This window comes from Buceros rhinoceros, unplaced genomic scaffold (assembly GCF_000710305.1).
Source record: "Buceros rhinoceros silvestris isolate BGI_N320 unplaced genomic scaffold, ASM71030v1 scaffold13862, whole genome shotgun sequence".
NCBI classification, from domain to species: Eukaryota; Metazoa; Chordata; class Aves; order Bucerotiformes; family Bucerotidae; genus Buceros; species Buceros rhinoceros.
In genome coordinates this window covers 56,951-74,426 of record NW_010400773.1, presented here as the reverse complement: position 1 = coordinate 74,426, position 17,476 = coordinate 56,951, and the positions used below count along the sequence as shown (strand labels likewise).

General features: G+C 41.2%; 1 protein-coding gene across 1 annotated transcript in view; it reads left to right on the top strand.

The window, feature by feature from the left end:
• The first annotated feature begins 642 nt into the window (after positions 1 to 642).
• Positions 643 to 17,476, top strand: part of FAM65C (family with sequence similarity 65, member C) — a 30,300-nt gene continuing 13,466 nt past the window's right edge. The window contains exons 1-10 of the mRNA XM_010132024.1: positions 643 to 743; positions 4,744 to 4,890; positions 8,061 to 8,139; positions 8,845 to 8,868; positions 8,994 to 9,047; positions 9,781 to 9,930; positions 10,441 to 10,504; positions 10,891 to 10,934; positions 11,611 to 11,736; positions 13,847 to 13,992. Coding sequence (XP_010130326.1) covers positions 643 to 743; positions 4,744 to 4,890; positions 8,061 to 8,139; positions 8,845 to 8,868; positions 8,994 to 9,047; positions 9,781 to 9,930; positions 10,441 to 10,504; positions 10,891 to 10,934; positions 11,611 to 11,736; positions 13,847 to 13,992 — 935 coding nt within the window. The remainder of the gene's footprint in view (positions 744 to 4,743; positions 4,891 to 8,060; positions 8,140 to 8,844; positions 8,869 to 8,993; positions 9,048 to 9,780; positions 9,931 to 10,440; positions 10,505 to 10,890; positions 10,935 to 11,610; positions 11,737 to 13,846; positions 13,993 to 17,476) is intronic.

The following is a 17,476-nucleotide window of genomic DNA, read 5'->3' as shown; positions in this document are numbered from 1 at the left end:
ATTGTAACTTGGATTCTATAGACATATGGCAGAGAACACAATTCTCCAGAAAGCAAAAGAGTTTGACTGATGGAAAACAGAAGAGAGCAATCCAAGAGAAATCCTGCCAGAGGAGGAGCATGAACCTGAAATTTACTGTTGAAACCAGACTTCTGCCTTGGGCTTAAGAACCACACCCTGCCAATTCTACCATTGGCTTCACTGTGGCTCTGCACAGATGCAAGGAGCTGCTTTTGGACCTGACTAAATCTGGAGCTTAGATGTTGTTCTGGCATCCATACTGGTTGGCCTGAACTCCTTAAGCAGAGGGACGGTTACAGGGTTTTTAAAAAATCAAATGTAGATAGCCTGTGATCTGAGGCTTACACAGTGAGTTTGTAAAATCAATCAGAAATTGAAGAGGGCATGAGAGATTTCGTTTTAGACTATTCAGTCCTTTATTAATTGTGTTGTGGATGGCAACAGAGGCAATGTGTATAGCAGACAAGTCTTTTTTGCTATTAAGTCTACTGTCTTGTTCTGATTTTCCACTTCCATGCAGCTCAGGACTTGCAGCAGCACAAGGCTGAACTGCCAAGAAGGTTTTGACTCATCTGTTTTTCTGCTTGTTTCAGAAGCCGACAGACTTACTGACAGGCAATCATGTCAGTCAAACTCACATTTGTCTCTCCGAGTGATGGAGGTAGTATCAGCAGGAGTTGTTCCTTCACTGGATTCAGCACTGTGCAAAGCAGAAAATTAGCGTAAGTAACATAAAAATAAGAGCACCTGGTTGTTTGGGCAACAGACATCAGGTGTGAATGTATTTTTTAACCTAAGGCATCTATGTGTAGAAGCTGTTCCTTAATTTTTACCTTAAACCTGTTGGGTGTTGTCATGGTTCACTGATAAATAGCTATACTTCACACCACGCTATCTTCCTGCTGTACACACTGTACCTCAGAAGTGGCTGGATTTCAGAGGTTATGTATCAGACTGTTAATAGAGTCTATTTCTTCTAGAAAAATGAAGGGCTGCGACCCTCCCTGTTAGCAACCTAGTAGTAACTGATATTTTCTGACTAAAATCTTATGAATAGTTATGGTAATTAAAAATCTCATAGGTCTTTAAAAAGACGGGGATGTTGATGGTGAATCCTGGCAAAATATGTAACCGAACCCTACTCAAATTCTTCTGGAGCTGTTTAAGCAGAGCAGCATTACCTGAGAGGAAGGGCTGCTTTCTGGCAAATGCCACACATGAGAGGAAGGGAGGAATACAAACAGGCCGTGAAGGCAACTGCAAATTCGCTGCCCTCGGTAGCAGGTCTGTAGTATGGCCAAGGGTGCAGTCCAGTCTTCCAGTTTTCATGAAGTTCCTTAATTGCTAAAGCATCCTGCACTGTTTTTCCCTTTTTGCATGTCATAAATCCGTGTGCAGCGTTGCTCTGTGTAGATAACCGTGCAGCTTTTCCACTCAAAGTGCTCTTGTCCTTTTTCTGAATTTAGTGATCCCTGTATAGCCTGTCAAGTACTTTTAGAAGATATATTTAAATGGAAAATTAAATAATTTCCTGTCAGTGCATGCCAGAATAATAACAAGGTGAATCACTTAGCAGTATCATATACAAGTGTTGGAAAGTACGCCTCTTAAAGTATTGTATTAAAAAAAAACCCTGGTATTAAATTTAACCGTATTAAAAAAAACCAACCTGATACACCTGTTATCAGTAAAACACCTGACTCGTGCCATAAAATATCTTCTCAAAGAACCAAGTGACTGAATTGACCTTTTAGTTAAACTCGGCTTGGTAAATTATGAGCAAAAATGAAATTCCAGCATGACTGTGATGTGATCAAGAAGACTTCTTCACATTTAAATAGATCGATTTGTTGTGGAAGCTGAAAACTAATATTGCACCTAGCAAAGACTGGATTTCTAAAATCACAGCAGTCACTAAGATCTTGAGAAAAACACTGACAATAAATGATATAAACAGACCTGAGCTCAAGTGCGTGGTGGGAGTTCTAGCAGGGGAAGGATCTACCAGGAAAAGTGTTGAACAGCTGTTTCTCCGACAAAAGCACAGTCCAGCAGGGTGAGAATGCTCCAAACAGAAGAGTTCATATATCCCTTAAGAATATTCTATTACTTTTAGCTGTAAAGACTTTTTAACCAAATGCCTCTCTTTAGGCATTGTTTTATGATGTTGCTTTTCATTATTTCAGTGTTTAGACAGACAGTTTTGTTAGGAACCACTGCAATAAGGAAAATCTGTGTACTCGATAACTTAGTCACAGCCCAGTGAACACCCGAGAGCCTTCTCCGGCGTAGTGAAGACATTCTTTAATCACCCGTTCCTAACTTATCTCTCCCTCAGGCACTGTTGCAAAACACAGCAGGAGATTGCAGGGCCCCTCCGCAAGGATTGTCCAAAGGATGACACACAAATCAGGTCCGCATTGAGATTCTGAAGCGGATGCTAAATATATTTTTGCGTGTCTTTAGCAACTTCCTTCTGAGGCTCTCAGTCAGAGATGTTATTTCATTTTTCCTCACAATGGTCTCCACAGGAAGTAAATATTATTACTATTATCTGTAAAGTGGGAAATCTGATCCTTAAATTATTAAGTTCACAAGGGAAAGCAGCAGCATGGCATCTAGCTTTTAGCTAGCGTCCCTGAAGGCCCATGTCAGCCACTTGACTCTTCTATGAAATACATGAAAATGGGATTTTTCCTATCAGTGCACTGAGGTCGTGTGGGCTACATCACTCAGCAGGAGATACTGAGGAAAATGCTGAATTTTAAATCCCAGCCTATCTGTGTGCAGTGCCTAGATGCACTAGATGCTTTAACTGAAGGGAAGTAATTTCCTTCATTGAGGATTTGCAGTCCAAAACTCTGAAGGTAAATATCAAAGTACTTTCCTTTCAAAAATAAATAAAATCCAGGAGTCATTTGGGCTTTTGAATATCAAAAGGTAGAATTATTGTGTATCTTCCATATGGTATCCTGCTAATTACTCATCTGAAGCGTGGAACTGGATGCTATTTCCTTCTTTGCATGAAACAATTTTAAGTGGTGATCCTTCGAGGAGACTCTTTCAACTGCTGTTACTGACGAGACTGTCCCTTCCAGTGTTACTCCTCTTGAGACCCTTTTACTTTGCTTGGAATACTCAAAGATTCATTAACTTGCAAAAGAAAACAATGTTAATGCAATTTTCTAATTTAATAGTTATATTCCTCATTATAGGTAACCTCAGCTCCAAATGGCTTGGTTAATTAATACTTTACATTAAGCTATCATAGAAAAAGAAGATAATCATAGGGATGAAGAAATTAAATATCCAGTAGTGTTTGACAACAACTTTTAACAGATTTTTTTGTGTGTTAAAAAATGAAGTGGAAATTTAGCACTGGGATAATTGAAGTAGTTACTCCAAGGTTTCTGTAACAGGACTGGGACAGCTCTCAGGTGTACTGGGCCTCAGGTTTAATCACCATGCTCAATAATCTCCTCAGGCCTCCAGGCACATGCCCAGAACTTAAAACAGCCGGTGGCTGAGGGGCCTGCTGAGGTTCGTCATTTCTCCAGGTGAGCTGAATTTAGGATAGCGATTGGAGAGAAGGCAGAAAGCTTCCCGAGAGCAACAAGTTGGCTCAGCTTGGCTTGGCTCAGCTCGGTGGAGTGTGAAACGTCTTCAGATAATGTTATTTTAGAGGCCTGACTCACAGAGAGTATTAAAAAAACTGTATAAAAATAACAAGGTCTTGGAGGAGTGTATCAACAGAGGTAAGCCAGGCAGGAATCGACTCTCTGTGAGAACCCTTGGCACAGAGCTTGTTTCCTGGTGTAAATGGTGTAGATCTGTGTAACTAATGGCTTGGGGTGTTCTAACTCTTCAGGTTAGCACAGAAAACCCTCTGTGGGAAATTTCTGTTAGAAACTATTTAATTTTGTTTGCAGTTGCTTTTAAAAGTAAGTGAGGTGTTAGGCACTGAAAAAACACCTTGATAATTATATCTCCTAAGCGATCTGGGCTTGATAGCTTCCTTTTCTGAAATGTGGTGAAGGCTGTAAGCCAGCATTGAAACAGGTGGTGCATGTAGGCAAAGAAATAGCTGTTTCTACAGGCTTTTAGTGTTAGTTTTATCAGTTAGACCTTGAACAGATCAAAAGTTTGTTGCCTTGTTTTCCTGAATTGCAGGTGAGAGTCGGAATGGGAATGTCCTTGTCCTGCAGCATGGCTGACTTGACTAGCTCTGCAGCTGCCTCAACAGCTGCTGTGGCTGCACACAGCCCAGGGCCTCGGCTGGCTGTGCTCTCTGTTAGACAGTTGCTAGCAGTATGAACACTAACTTATTAACATGTTATAAAAATGAGCTTTTCTTTTCCTCACTCAGTACCTCCACACACCTTCCCAAAGAAATGGGGACCTACACGGTTGCTCTTTATTTAAAAAGGATAAGAGAACCACTGGGCTTCTCAGAGTCTGTGTCAAGCTTGGAGAAGGGGATGTTTCTTGTTGAAATTATTGTTGAAGTCACAAAAAACTTGCAGCTTTTCTGCACTAGGTGTTTAGTGCTGGGCCTCAACTGTCTAATGTTATCTATCTTGGCGTGTCCAACAGCTTTGTTTGAGTAAATGCGTGTGGAATTGGACATCTGACTTGTAACCTGGAAGTTTTGTGAGTGAGGCATCTCTCTTCTCCCAGGGGATGGGTTTACAGTTTTCTCAAATTTCTTCTCTCTTTCTACAGAAAGTCTCTCAGCAGAAGTTCAGTGAGATCAAGAATGTCACTGAAATCGCCCAAGGCTTATAATTCCCTGCAGAAAGGGGCAGTCATCTGGGATCCGAAGCCACTCCAGGTGAAGAAAATTTTCGAAGCTTTGAAGAAAGGACTTAAGTAAGGACTTTTAAAATATTATAATTTGCCTTACCTAGTCATGCTGCTTAAGTCTGTGTATTGCTGTTTTCTGTCTGTGTCTGGCATCTCTAAATAAAGTAGTAACTTTCCCAGACGCTGGCTTGGGACCTTGTGAAACTAGTTTTACACTCTCAGTCTGCTTGCAAACAAAGTGCTCTGATGTTTTTGTTTGTTACACTTCTCTAAAAAGTCAGGGACAGGTAGAACTCAGTGAGGAGATTCTCCATCTGTTGGGGAGCATCTGAGCTCTTCTGAGGAAGGGAGGCTTTCAGACCATGCAGGGTGGCAGGCAGGAAGCCTGCAGATCAAGGAGAGGCTTGGATAGGGATGTGACAGCCAGACCTGGGGTGTTACTGGCAGAAAGTTTCTGGAGAGGGAGCTATGTGGAGTTTGTTTTGACTCAGAAAGCTGCCTTAAACCTAGTCTGAAAATGAGGGTGTGCCCTGCATGGACACAGTGGGGAGGGTGGTTCATAAACCATTTCTATTCTCCCTGTGCTAATTACAGAACACTTAAGAGTTAGATATTTTAGTGTTTTGGGGTTGGTTTTTTTTCCCAGGGTGTTTTTTTTCTTCTTTTTTTTAGTAGAATTAAACCCTGGAGTTTAAAAAATATGCTTTCATCTCCAGGGGGCTTGTTTTAAGGGAAAGGTCTAAGCAGATCCACCTGAAAACTTAAGCTGACTTGAGGTGATGCAACAGAGCTGTAGTACAGCTCCATCTTTTTATGGCAGCGTAAATAACATTATCTTGCTTTAAACATAGCACTATTTCAGAGTCTTTATTATGGTTGACTGCGCAGTCAATGTTGCGTCAGTACAGACGTGAGTGAAAAAGCTGAAGACCAGTTTTGTCCACTGTCTCCGTGGGATGTAGGCAGCAGGCATAGCAGAGATCGAAGGATGAGCTGGCAGTCTGAATTTAAGGTGTTTTGGCTTTGCGGAAGCTGTCAGTTACCTCATAGAAATACTGACACTATTCAGTGCTAAAGTGGCAAATAGAACATGGGTGAGCTTGCTCCCTTGGTGCTATAGAAAGAAAGTGGTGGCTGTTTGCCTCCATCAGTGAAACTCATCAACCTTTAACCAAGTCTTCAGATCTTACCATATAAAAATACACACTTTAAATTGTTACTATTGATGGGTCTAGCCTAATATCATAGGAACTTAATTTACACCTTGAAGCTACTACTGGGAGATAAAATACCTTTCCTTGGCTTAGTAAGCCCTGTAGCTCTTTCTGCTGGCATGCAGCTCGCCAACAGTTCCTTCACGTATGCTGCTGTTGTCCTTAGAATTGTTGCTACTGTTTTAATTCTGATCATAATTTGTTTTCTTAAGCAAAAACATAAAATGCACTGTAATAATACATGGCAAACTCTGATGTGTCACATTTTTATTCCAACTGAAGACTATGAAGTCTTAGCCCTAAAAAATCAGTCAATGTCTTATTAGGGGATTTAGATTTAAAACAAATAATGAAACCAAATGTTTTTGCAGAGTTTAGAATTTATCGGAGCTTAGGGAGGAGAAACCATAAAGCGGATCAGAATTTGTTCCCAGTACTGCAGGGAAGGCCATATGATCAGACTCCTGCCAAAACTGAGTATCTAACTAATTGACTGCAGTAACCTACGGAGAACAACTGTATCAAATAACAATGCAAGGTCCAAATTTTAAGTAGATGCAGACTAAGCCCACTTGGTGCTGGAGCGACTTTCATTTTTAGTGCAGAACATGTTTTACGTGCCTGTTTCTTTATAGCTATAGCAAATAACTCTTTATCTGTTAACCATCTGGGTACTGTTCCATCGAGCTGGCAATTGTAACAAACTTACATCTAGAAGTGATGAAGCTCTTCTAAAAGGAAAGTGAAGTCTTCTCTGCCCCCAGCCTTGGCTACTTCTGCACTGAGCTGTTAATAGCCAAGTGTAAAGAGCAGACAGCTGAACGCTGGAGCCACTGGGTGTCTTGGGGAAACTGGTTTTGTAAAAGTAAGAAAATGAAATGCATCAAATCAAATGTGAAGAAGTGTAGCTGTCTAAAGTGAAGTTACTTAGACTGCTCAGAGACTGTGACTTATAGTGTAGTATTTACCAGGTGGCTCTTGTTCCCTTTTAAGCATGAGAGGGAAAAAGTTACCTAAGTCTGCTCTGTATTAAAAGTGAAGTTGGAAGAAGATGGTCTCAGCAGAAATAGTTTAAGGCTCTGTGGTAACTGCTAAGGGACAACCCTTGCATGCAAACTCTGTAGAAGCTGACTTGCACCAAGTGCTTCACACCTTGCAAAATAGTTCCCATTCTGGAAAAAGTTATGGTTCCATTAAGAAATTTCCTAGCATACTAGAAGGTGGTGGTCAGCTCTCTTCGCTAAAACACTGAATGACAGTGCATGGGGTACTTCTGTGAGCTTTGTTTTGCAGTGAAGTGTTTCATGTTGCAATTCTTTGACTTTGTGAGATGGAGTAGGTTGATGAATTCTTACTCCTCAATAACTGCAAGAAAAGACTTACTCATCAACTAGTCTTCTGTCTCACAGAAAAGGTTCCAGAAGGCAAAACAGGAGTATTTAGAGAAATCTGAAAAGGAGATCTGTGAGCTGGTTTACGTGTGTTTTAGAACTTTTCTCCTCTTGCCTTTAATAGCGCTTCCAGCTCTACTGTCTTGTTTTCTTTTGCCTCGCGTTCCCAGGATAAAGCCTATCTTTCACTTGAGTGATATATTTTAGATGAAGGAAAACAAGAAATAGTGTTTTGAGTGCAGTGTGTACATGGTTGTACCTTAGGCAGGACTGGTGGCCTTCTTGAATTGCACTGTAGTATTCCACATCTTGGAGTCAAAAGGATTTGGGAGGATTCCTAATGTACACCTTTAAATTTTATATAACAGTAACCAGCATCTGCTGGCACTCGTTGTATGCAGATGCTCTTCTAGAAGTGACTCTTGCATTTAGGACATAAATTTGTCTATGGAAACTATATCATCTGTTGACCCAGATCTCTATATAGAGCCATTCACATCTCTAGAGACTAAAACAAAAGGAGTCGTCTAGAGAAGGAAGTAGCTTTGTAATGTGCTGCTGAAAAATCATTTGGAGAGGTGTTATAATGAATGTTCCAGAAGAGTGTAACCTGGGTTTTCTTCCTCTCCAGTGAGTACTTGGAAGCACACCAGGCTGAACTGGATTATCTCTCTGGTTGCCACAAAGATACAAAAAGGAACTCTAGATTGGTAAGATGCTTTCAGTATTAAATACTTAAATGACTTGCAGGTTATAGTCTCACACCTGGGACTCCCGAAGGTTTTCTGAGTAAAGCACTGAGGTGAGATCCAGCAAGGCATTGCAATCAAAATTTACCAAGCAAGTTAGCTCTAGATTAAATAATCAAACTTGAGGTTTTTCGTTTTCAACACCCAGCAGTGTTCTTCAGATAGTGAGGCTTTACTGGGATGGTATCAACTTGAGTCTATTTAGTGACCAGTGTTCCTCCCTGACTCTGTATGGACAAAAATGGTGATAAAGATCAGGCTTTGCATTCCACAGCTGTTCTTGTAACCTAGATTTTGTTGTGTTCACAACACCCTAGATGTACCTTCTGCAACAGTGCTAATGAAAAGACAACTCATAGACCCAACTTTGCCTTTCACTTATTAGCTAGGTTAAAAATGTAAATCAGAAACTCCCATGCACCATGACCAATGTCCAAGTCCTTGTTGTAGCTGGTACTATCTCATTTCAAGCACCTGCAAAAACAAACCAACTGGCCATGCACGGGAAATGAAACTACTACTGAAAATGTTGGACTGTCTCCTTGGAGTAGACAATGCATGATAATTTAGTGCAGCTTAAGATATGCATAGTGAGTATTGCAGTAAATGCAAAAGTATCATTAATAGGTACAAATATATATTCAGCCTGCGCTATTTCTCTTTCAGGCTTTCTACTATGACCTGGATAAGGTAAGACTATGGAGGATGAGGTGAAATGTTGCAAATGGAGAAAAATGGATGATGTGTCTACAGTGTTACTTAAAGGCATGTTATGAAATACTTTCTCAAGTCTCTCTCTCTCCCCTCTTCAAAAGCAAATCCGCTCTGTGGAGAGGTACATCAGAAAACTGGAGTTTCACATAAGCAAGGTAAGGGGTTTTATATCTTGTGCATTTAAGGCTTACGCTGCTATATGAGCAAACCATCTACACAGAAAATCCTTTGATTATAATTTGTCTGAAGGGAAATAATGTTGGGTACTTCCTGAAAGCTGTTACCACTCCTTTTACAGAAGGAGGGGATTTTTATTTATTTATTTTCTTGAATGGTTCTATTCAGGCTGAATGTTGGACTCGACCCAGCCTGAGTTTGCCTGTGAAACCAGTTTGCATACTCTGCCGGTTTAGTCAGAAAATGCTGCTGTGGGAAGACTTAGGTGTTCTCCCCCGCTTCCTCAAGGGTCCAGATGGGCAGTTCTGGAGAGTGCCCGTCTGCTGTCTGCCATCTGCTCCCAAAGGAATCAAATCTCTCCTCTGACATAGCTGAAGGTGTGCAAGTCTTAAGCTGTACTGAGGGAACCACTTTCCTGCTCCCCAAGCAATTTTTCCTGGAACAAAGCATTACTCTACTCTTCTAGACCGATAATAGCAGAGCAAATTGCTTTCCAGTATCTCGTACTTTTTTACAGGAATGTCTGCGAACTGTTGCACTCTAATCAGCCTGTGAAATGCAGGAGTTGCAGCATTCTGCAGTACTATGATGATAATTGAATTTGGTTGAGGTTTTTATGCCAGGAAATGCTGTTGACATTCCTTTCCAAAACTTATTAAAACTATGCTGAGGTAACTTGTTCATTCTTCCCCTACCTCCCAAATCTTGAAGGTAGAAGAACTCTATGAAGCTTACTGTATCCAGTGCAGACTACGAGATGGGGCAGCTAATATGAAACATGCTTTTTCCCTGTCTCCTTCCACCAAAGCCTCCAGAGAGAGCCTAGTGGAACTTTACAAGAACTTCCAAGAGTGCACAGAGGTAGGAACTACTACACATGTGTAATGAGGATCTGACTGTTCCTTAGCAAAAAATGTATCGGACTTGCTGCTGTCCTTTTTTTTAATTGTGTGGCTCAGAAACTTAACATGGGAATGAAATGCAGTGAAATAATGTGAACTGAAGCTTGTGAGATAAATACCTTGCAGGCAAAGCTCTTGAATTCTATTCCTCCTTTTTTGCCCCTATTCAGCTTGGCTTCATGCATTCATGTGAAAAATCCTTTGAATTTCTGCTTCAATACTGGGGTCCATCATAGCTTCCACTGGAAGTAATGGGATGAGAATTGAATAATTAATAAGCTGTGCTATTCTTACAAAACAAGCAGTGGAAGGTAACTAACAGTGAACTGCTTAAGCAGTTCCACTCTTCTATGGAGCAACACAAAAAAAAATCCCCAGAGTTCTCTAAAGATAAGAAAATGGTGTTTATGGGAAGGTGGCTACTCTGCACTGCTTTTCAGTCACAGTGACTGCTCAGTCTTCCTTCTAGGACATGTGCTTTATAGAAGGGGCCTTGGAAGTCCATTTGGGAGAGTTTCACTTGAAGATGAAAGGTATGTTCCTTTCTTGTTTCCTTCAAGACTCGTCAGCTGCGTTTCCTGTGTAGTATTCTGATCCATCGAGAGTCTATTCGTTCAATGTCAGCTGCTTCCACTGACTTTCTGGATTAGACCCTGCACAGAATTTTGGCAAACTTCTGTTTGCTTCAGCACTGTGAAATAGATCTGCAGTGGTATTTTAGATTTGAGTACAAAAGCTGACAAGCTTTCTTTCCTCAGCTCAAAGTTTATCCTTCTAAGAGTGCTTTGGGCTAGTGGTATAGCTTCTGCACAGAGTTGAGCACAAGAGGTTGTTAGCCAGATACTCTATTTATTACAAGCTGAAGCTTTGGGGGACGTAAAAAATCTACAAGTACGAGGCGTTTTCCTTCTCTTTTCAGGTTTGGTGGGCTTTGCACGTCTCTGTCCAGGGGACCAGTATGAGGTGCAGTATACAGCTATTCATTTTGTCCTTTCTTTTACTGCTGTGAATAGTAGAAGAGGAACAGGAGAGCAAGGGTGCAACACATAGAAGGGGAGCAGGAAACAGACTGATAAAACCATGACCTGCTCTGATGAGTACAGTGCTTTGGCACACTCAGCAGTTACGCTGCCCTCTGAGACTGAAGAGGGAAAGATGTGATTCAAGTGTTATGGGACTTTAATAGATGACAGTGATTGAAGACAAAAGACCTGACAAGTTGTTTTTGATAGACAAAGTTGCCTTGGAATCAAGTAACAGTTGCTGCCTGTTTCTTGGAAGATTGCCCTTGGTGTGATTTGAATGCATCTTAGTATCGTACTGTGGTGCTCTCCTGCTTTAACAGCTCCAAATGAATTCCAGTGTGCCTTGTATTTCAGTACTGCTACAATTGCTGTGCAGTGTAGTTCTGCAGTTCTTCTCCCGTGAGTGGGATGTGTCATTTGGCACTGAGTTAAGGTGTTAAAACCTGCAACCTAAGTCCCTGCCTCCAATCTTCTAGCTTTGTCCAAGTTCCTAAACATACCGTGATCAGAAGAATGGCTCTGTCTCTGCTGTGCTGGAACAGCACGAGGCCTGTGGACTGAAGAGAATGTTCTGGGATGTGTTGACCCAACATCCTTTTTTTTGTGATTTCTAGGTGTTTGTGCGACTGGGGCGCCAAAAATGGAGATTGAAAGGCAAGATTGAGACTGATGACAGTCAAACGTGGGATGAGGAAGAAAGAGTTTTTATACCCAATCTTCACGAGAAGTTTGAAATCAAGGTGTGGTGTATAATGGTTGGATTGGAATCAGTGGGTTAATAGGTCTTCTGCCACACTACTTACGTGTTAGGCTATCAAGCGTGTGTCAAAGTTCTTAAGTAACTTTCTAGCCATGTAAAAATAGCAGTTAATATTCTACTTACTGAACAGACATCTACTTTTGGTTTTCCTTTGCTTCTGGCAAAAACTCATAACTGTACTAGTGCATCTGCTTTCCCACGATCTGGAGCCTGGTATATGTAGTTGGTTGGGGGCTTGGGGTGGGGTTGTGTGTGGGTTTTTTTAAGAAAAAAACCCCTAGTGCTAGATCAATATCTGGGATTTGTTAGGGTGAAGTCTAGGTGTGGTGATGAAAAGATGAGATGTGCATGTATACAGTGTTCCACCCATGTGGAATATTAAGTACCTGGAGCTCTGTTCTCTAGATGTGTATGTTAAACATATATCATTGCATGTGTGTTTTGAATGTGTAGTTCTAATGTGGGTGCACTGCAGATTCTTCTGTAATGTTTTACTCCAGCGATGCTCCTTATCTGCAGAGAACCAGTGGCATTTATATGCTGGTACAAACTGTCTGTACTTCATATCTTTATTTGAAGTTCTGACGCTCCAAAGTGCCTTGGAAGAGGTCACATCCTTAACAGTAAGGGACCAGTGACAGTGGTCTGTGATACCTAGATGACATGTTGTGGGTACCCCTGGGGGAAGCTTGTAGTTTTCATAGACCCTTGTGCAGCTGCCCCTGGCATTGGTTCTGCCACTTACCTGGCAGGTGGAGTTGATCCGTAAACAGCACTTCCACTGTAGTCTGACATCTGTGGGCTGGACTCTGCAGCATGACTCTATCGACCTAAAAGGAGCTGAGATTGAAGGCCATGCTGGACCCTATTCTACTAGGAAACTCTGCCAGTGCAGGGTTTCAGGTTTTGGCAGCTGTGTTAAAGCAGCTTTTGCAATGTTCCCCTCCTATCTGGCAGCAAGAACTGGGTTACATAGGAGAGACTCCTTGGCATCTTGCCGGCAAAGCCTTTGGAAATGTGCTTAAAACTAATTTTTTTGCTGCCACAGCACAATGAAGATCAGGTGAGAGGCTAATTCAGATCCCAGTTTTCCCATAATATTTGTGAAAACTTGTATTACTTTCTATGACAATGATAGTTTTTAATCTTTTTGTCAGCTTGTGAAAGTCTACTGACTAATGTTCTACACACCCTCCTGCTCTTTCCACTTCATGCTTAATCTTTGCCCAGTACAAATACATAGCAGGTTTTTTTTAAAAAAGAGAAGTGCCAAAGAGTGTTCCAAGAGAAGCCTAGCAACAAGACTTGTGCAAAGCTCTTAAAGGAGAAGTAGGCATGTGACTAATTCCTGAAGGGGACTTTAGGAACTTGTGCCGAGTCTGATGCTTTGTGCACTTGTAGGACAATCTGATCTTCAATTGAAAGTTCATTTTTATAGTAAGTGTTTGATTAGACTTTTTACATAGCTGAAGAAGCAACGTGCCAGCCTGGAAAAAATGCAGGCCTGTAGCTGCATCTGTAACGAACTTGGAGGCACCTGCAGAGCTAGAGGAAAGAACTGACACTTACAAGTTCCAATTTTGGTCCACAGCTGAGCTCAGGACAGAGAGGTCACAGTGGATGCAGGCAGTTGTGCTTCCAGATTCTTTAGGTGGTTGAGAGCTCAAACAGTTTAGTGTAGGTAGGCTAATACACTTTTCTGTAATATATATTTTATGACAATGTTGTTCTAACATGTAGACAAGGTAGAGTCTGTACCATAAGTGACAACTACTTGTATGTGTTCCAGAGCTAGAATCTCCAAACTTCAGACTAATTTTTCTTAAAATCATAGTCTACCAAATCTGTTGTCTGAAGTGCTGTGCAGCTCTGTCTCTCCCCAACTCGCAGAACTCCTTCCTGTTTGCTAGCCATTCGTGACATACTTCTTGTGATGATATTGGCTCACAACAATATAGGAGCTCAAACTGAGTGTCAAGGTTTGAAATTCGTTGTGAGCCTCAGAGCAGATCTGAGCCTGGGGTGTTCTTTCCATGCACGTGACTATGGATTGTCTGGTGAGATGAAAATGGATGTGTTTGTCCCTGCAGGTGACAGAGCTGCGAGGACTGGCCACTGTTCTAGTTGGTGTTGTGACATGCGACAGCATAAACTTCTTCACAACCAAGCCTCAGGCAATCATTGTGGATATAACTGAACTGGGAACCATCAAGCTACAGCTGGAGGTACTCTGGAAGTAAGTACAGCTTCAAATGAAAAAGGCTGGAGCTAAATGTGTGAAATAAATTAAAGGCACCTACATATATCACTAAATAGCATTGAACATGATAGTTGTCTTTGTATTTGCAGACCAGGTGCAAGATAGATAGCAGCCACACGCTTCCTCACATAGCACCAGCTACTGTGCCTGATCTTTGTGGGACAAGCCCTCAGGAAGGGGAGGGGGAAAGGGACAGGAGCAGTTTCTCTGACCTTCAGTTCTTTGTGTTGCTGTTTCCAGAGCCGCGGCTAGCCGTGTAAACTGGCAGGTAGGATTTTACATAGCTTGATACTCTTCAGTATGAGCATTCATGTCTAGGTCCAAGCAATGTATCTACATCTGTAAACCAAACAATCTTAAAGATAATGAAACTTGAAAGTACACCTTCTAGACACAATTAAAAAAGTAATAGGACAATCACTATTACCAGGCCACAGTGTATTAAAAATAAAGCTTTCCCAAAGCACCTTCAGATTTGCACTGTCATCACGGTTATCGATACGAGACCTGTTTCTGCACTACAGGGAAGCTTGGTTACAGGTGCGCTTTAGAAACAGCTGAGTATTTTCATGGTGCATGTGATTTAAATGGTTTTATAATTTAAATCTGTGTATTGATTTTTTTTTTTTGTAAAGAATACTGATGTTATTAAAAGCAAGTTCTCACTTTTGTGGGTGCTGCACTGGAACTTCTTCCTCACTCTAGACACACCACCATAGATTTTTTGAGCTAGTACTGTTATTTCTGCTTTAAGCCTATATTAAGAGTCTTGTCTGTAACAAATCAACCTTTTCACCTGTTTCCATTGACTGTCCAGGGGTTAAATCGAGCCATCTTAGTGAAGTGCCCAATTCAACAAGAGGCAGTCTTGTACTTTCCTGTGTGGCTTCCTGCAGTCTTTTTAGTTCTTCCCAGACCAACATGGCAAAGACACGTTTGAACACACCTCCAAGATAAGAATCTTCTTGAAAGGCCATTTGGTGATGACTTGTGGATCTAGGCTCTCTCCAGGAAAAGCAAAAAATGAACAACGTTTAGGTTAGGAAGGGCAGGGAGCTACACCTTGCAGGCCAGAGTCACCTAGGACTTAGCCTTACACAACTCTTCTTCTCTCGCCATGCTGGTTTCTTGTTTTCTTGAAAATTACCCCGAAATAAAAAAGCTTTTATGTATTGAATATGTGATCTGCCAAATGTGCCCAAAGTCAAACACCTTTCAGTAAAAGTTTCCCTGACCTTAGGCTAAAGTAATAAAATATATATTACAGTCAGACTTAACTTTTCAGGCATTAATACCTAGTTTCTACTTTTAATTACCTGTGGAAGCATCATTTGGCTTAAACCTTATGACCATCTTTTAACCCACCAACAGGAGAAATGCCACGAAGTTTTTCTGTTGCAACTCCCTTTTGAGTGTTGATAAACAGTTTTCAGGTTGCATTTCTGGCGCTGTGGAAAGAAAAGCTTTATTGATCTACATACTGTTTTCTGAATGTCTTTTGTGTATGCTGCTGTTCTTGAAATTTACTGTTGACTTGCACATGCAGTTGGGCCAAAAAATGAGTTTTGGCAACAGCATCTGAAACTTAATTTCAAATGCACACATTACTCAAAGTCACTGGGAAATAAACACAGCGGAGTTTTGCCCTCACCTGTTTGACACTTTTCCCTCCTAATATCTAACAATAAGCATCAGTATATATTTTGTTTTGGTGAGGTGCTACAGCTTCTCTAAGACTTTTGAGGACTCTGTTTCTTGTTTGAGAAGCTGAACCACTAATTAATTGGGTAACAAAGCCTCATCCCAGAAACTTGCTGTGATCTTGCATTATATGCCCTATGGAACTTCCTCTTGGTCATGCCGAATTACATATATATTCCCATTTGAATCTGAAAGCAGAGACATTTATGGTAGTTATTGAAAACTGTGTAGAGGGGATGGTGCAAGTTACATATTTTTCTTTAAAGTAAAAGCAGCTCTTAATATAACAGTCCTTTTAAATGAAGGTCAGTTAAAATATGCTGCTGTTCTGACATTTGCCTGTCTTAGTGTTGGGGAAGGAGGGAGAGTGGAGGGGCATGGGAAGATACGTGGACCCTCATATATCCCCAGCAACATCTGGTGCCTTTATTTGTCATCTCTCATCCCACGATGAACACACACCACCAAAACTTGCATTGGGTTTAATATGGATGCAAAATGATCAAAGGCTCTGTGCACCATTTGAGAGCAGAAAAGACTACAGACAGAAGCCTGTGCTTGTGGAGATGCTTTTGTAATAACAGAAATCCCTGACATCTCAAGAGGCTTCGTTTGTGCACTGAAGGAGATGTACTTTCTTCGTTGAACTGGGTATAGAATAGTTTTTGCCCTAATATGGGAAGTGCTGAACCAAGAGATGACACATTTGTAGTGAAGTCTGGAAGAAATCACTTCTAGTCTCCTTGTTATCCCCCACAAAGGGCATCTAACAGATTCGCTTCATTTACTTTTGCTAGATCTACTTACTCAGCTTTCCTTCTGTCAGTCACTTGCGTAAGTAATGATGCGCCTAAGTTGTTCTTCCAAAAGGGCTGTACAAGGCAAACTCCTGTTCTGCGATATTGCAGTTTCTCAGATAATGGCCTAAATCTCCAAAGCAAATTATATTTGTGACTAAATTCTCTAGAAAAATACAATTGAAATTTTGTTGATGCTTGATTGTTGCAGTAGCTCACAGCTCAGAGTGCAGCTTTCGAGTGGCTTTTGGAGCTGGCAACAGCTGACCTAGGAGCAGGATTAATGGTGATGCATTTTCTTATGGAGCTAAACCTCACCTGGACTTTTTCAGTGTATGAGAAATCTCCTTCTGCATTTCTCTGCTGTGTTTAAGTTCTGTGAAATGTGTTGGTATCCTACCAAGTGGATTCTCCAGAGTGCTTCAGCCCAGACCTGGCAGGCTCCTCCTCTTTGACAGCCTGTTTGCTGAAGTTGTTTACAGAGAAGAGAAGTTGTGTGGTGGTAACTCAGGGGGTTTCTATTTTTGAAGATCAAGCACTTGAAATAAGAGCTGCTTTTTTCTTTGATTTAAGAATAACTAAAGAAATACAGCTGATTTGCCCGAACTTTCCCGAGAGGGAAGCTTTAAATCTGGAACTGCTCTGTGAGAAATCCAAATGTAGATCACTCTTCCTCTTCTGAATGTATATTTTCTTTAAATAGGCCACTAGTCTGCTGGGCTTTAACAAAAGTTCCTTCAACTCCTTTATAAATTATGCCATGAGGAGTGTGAATGAGCTTGGGCCCGTTGCAGAACAGCTTTGTTGGCTAGTTTGGCAGAAGACTTTGGGTTTTTTGCCAACTTAAACAGCAGTCTGAATTCTGTCTCTCACATGGAGGACAAAGAGAAAGCCTGTATTCTCAGTTCAGAACTTCAGTTACCGCCCCGTACTGGGATCTAAGGGTACCAGCCAGCCAGAAC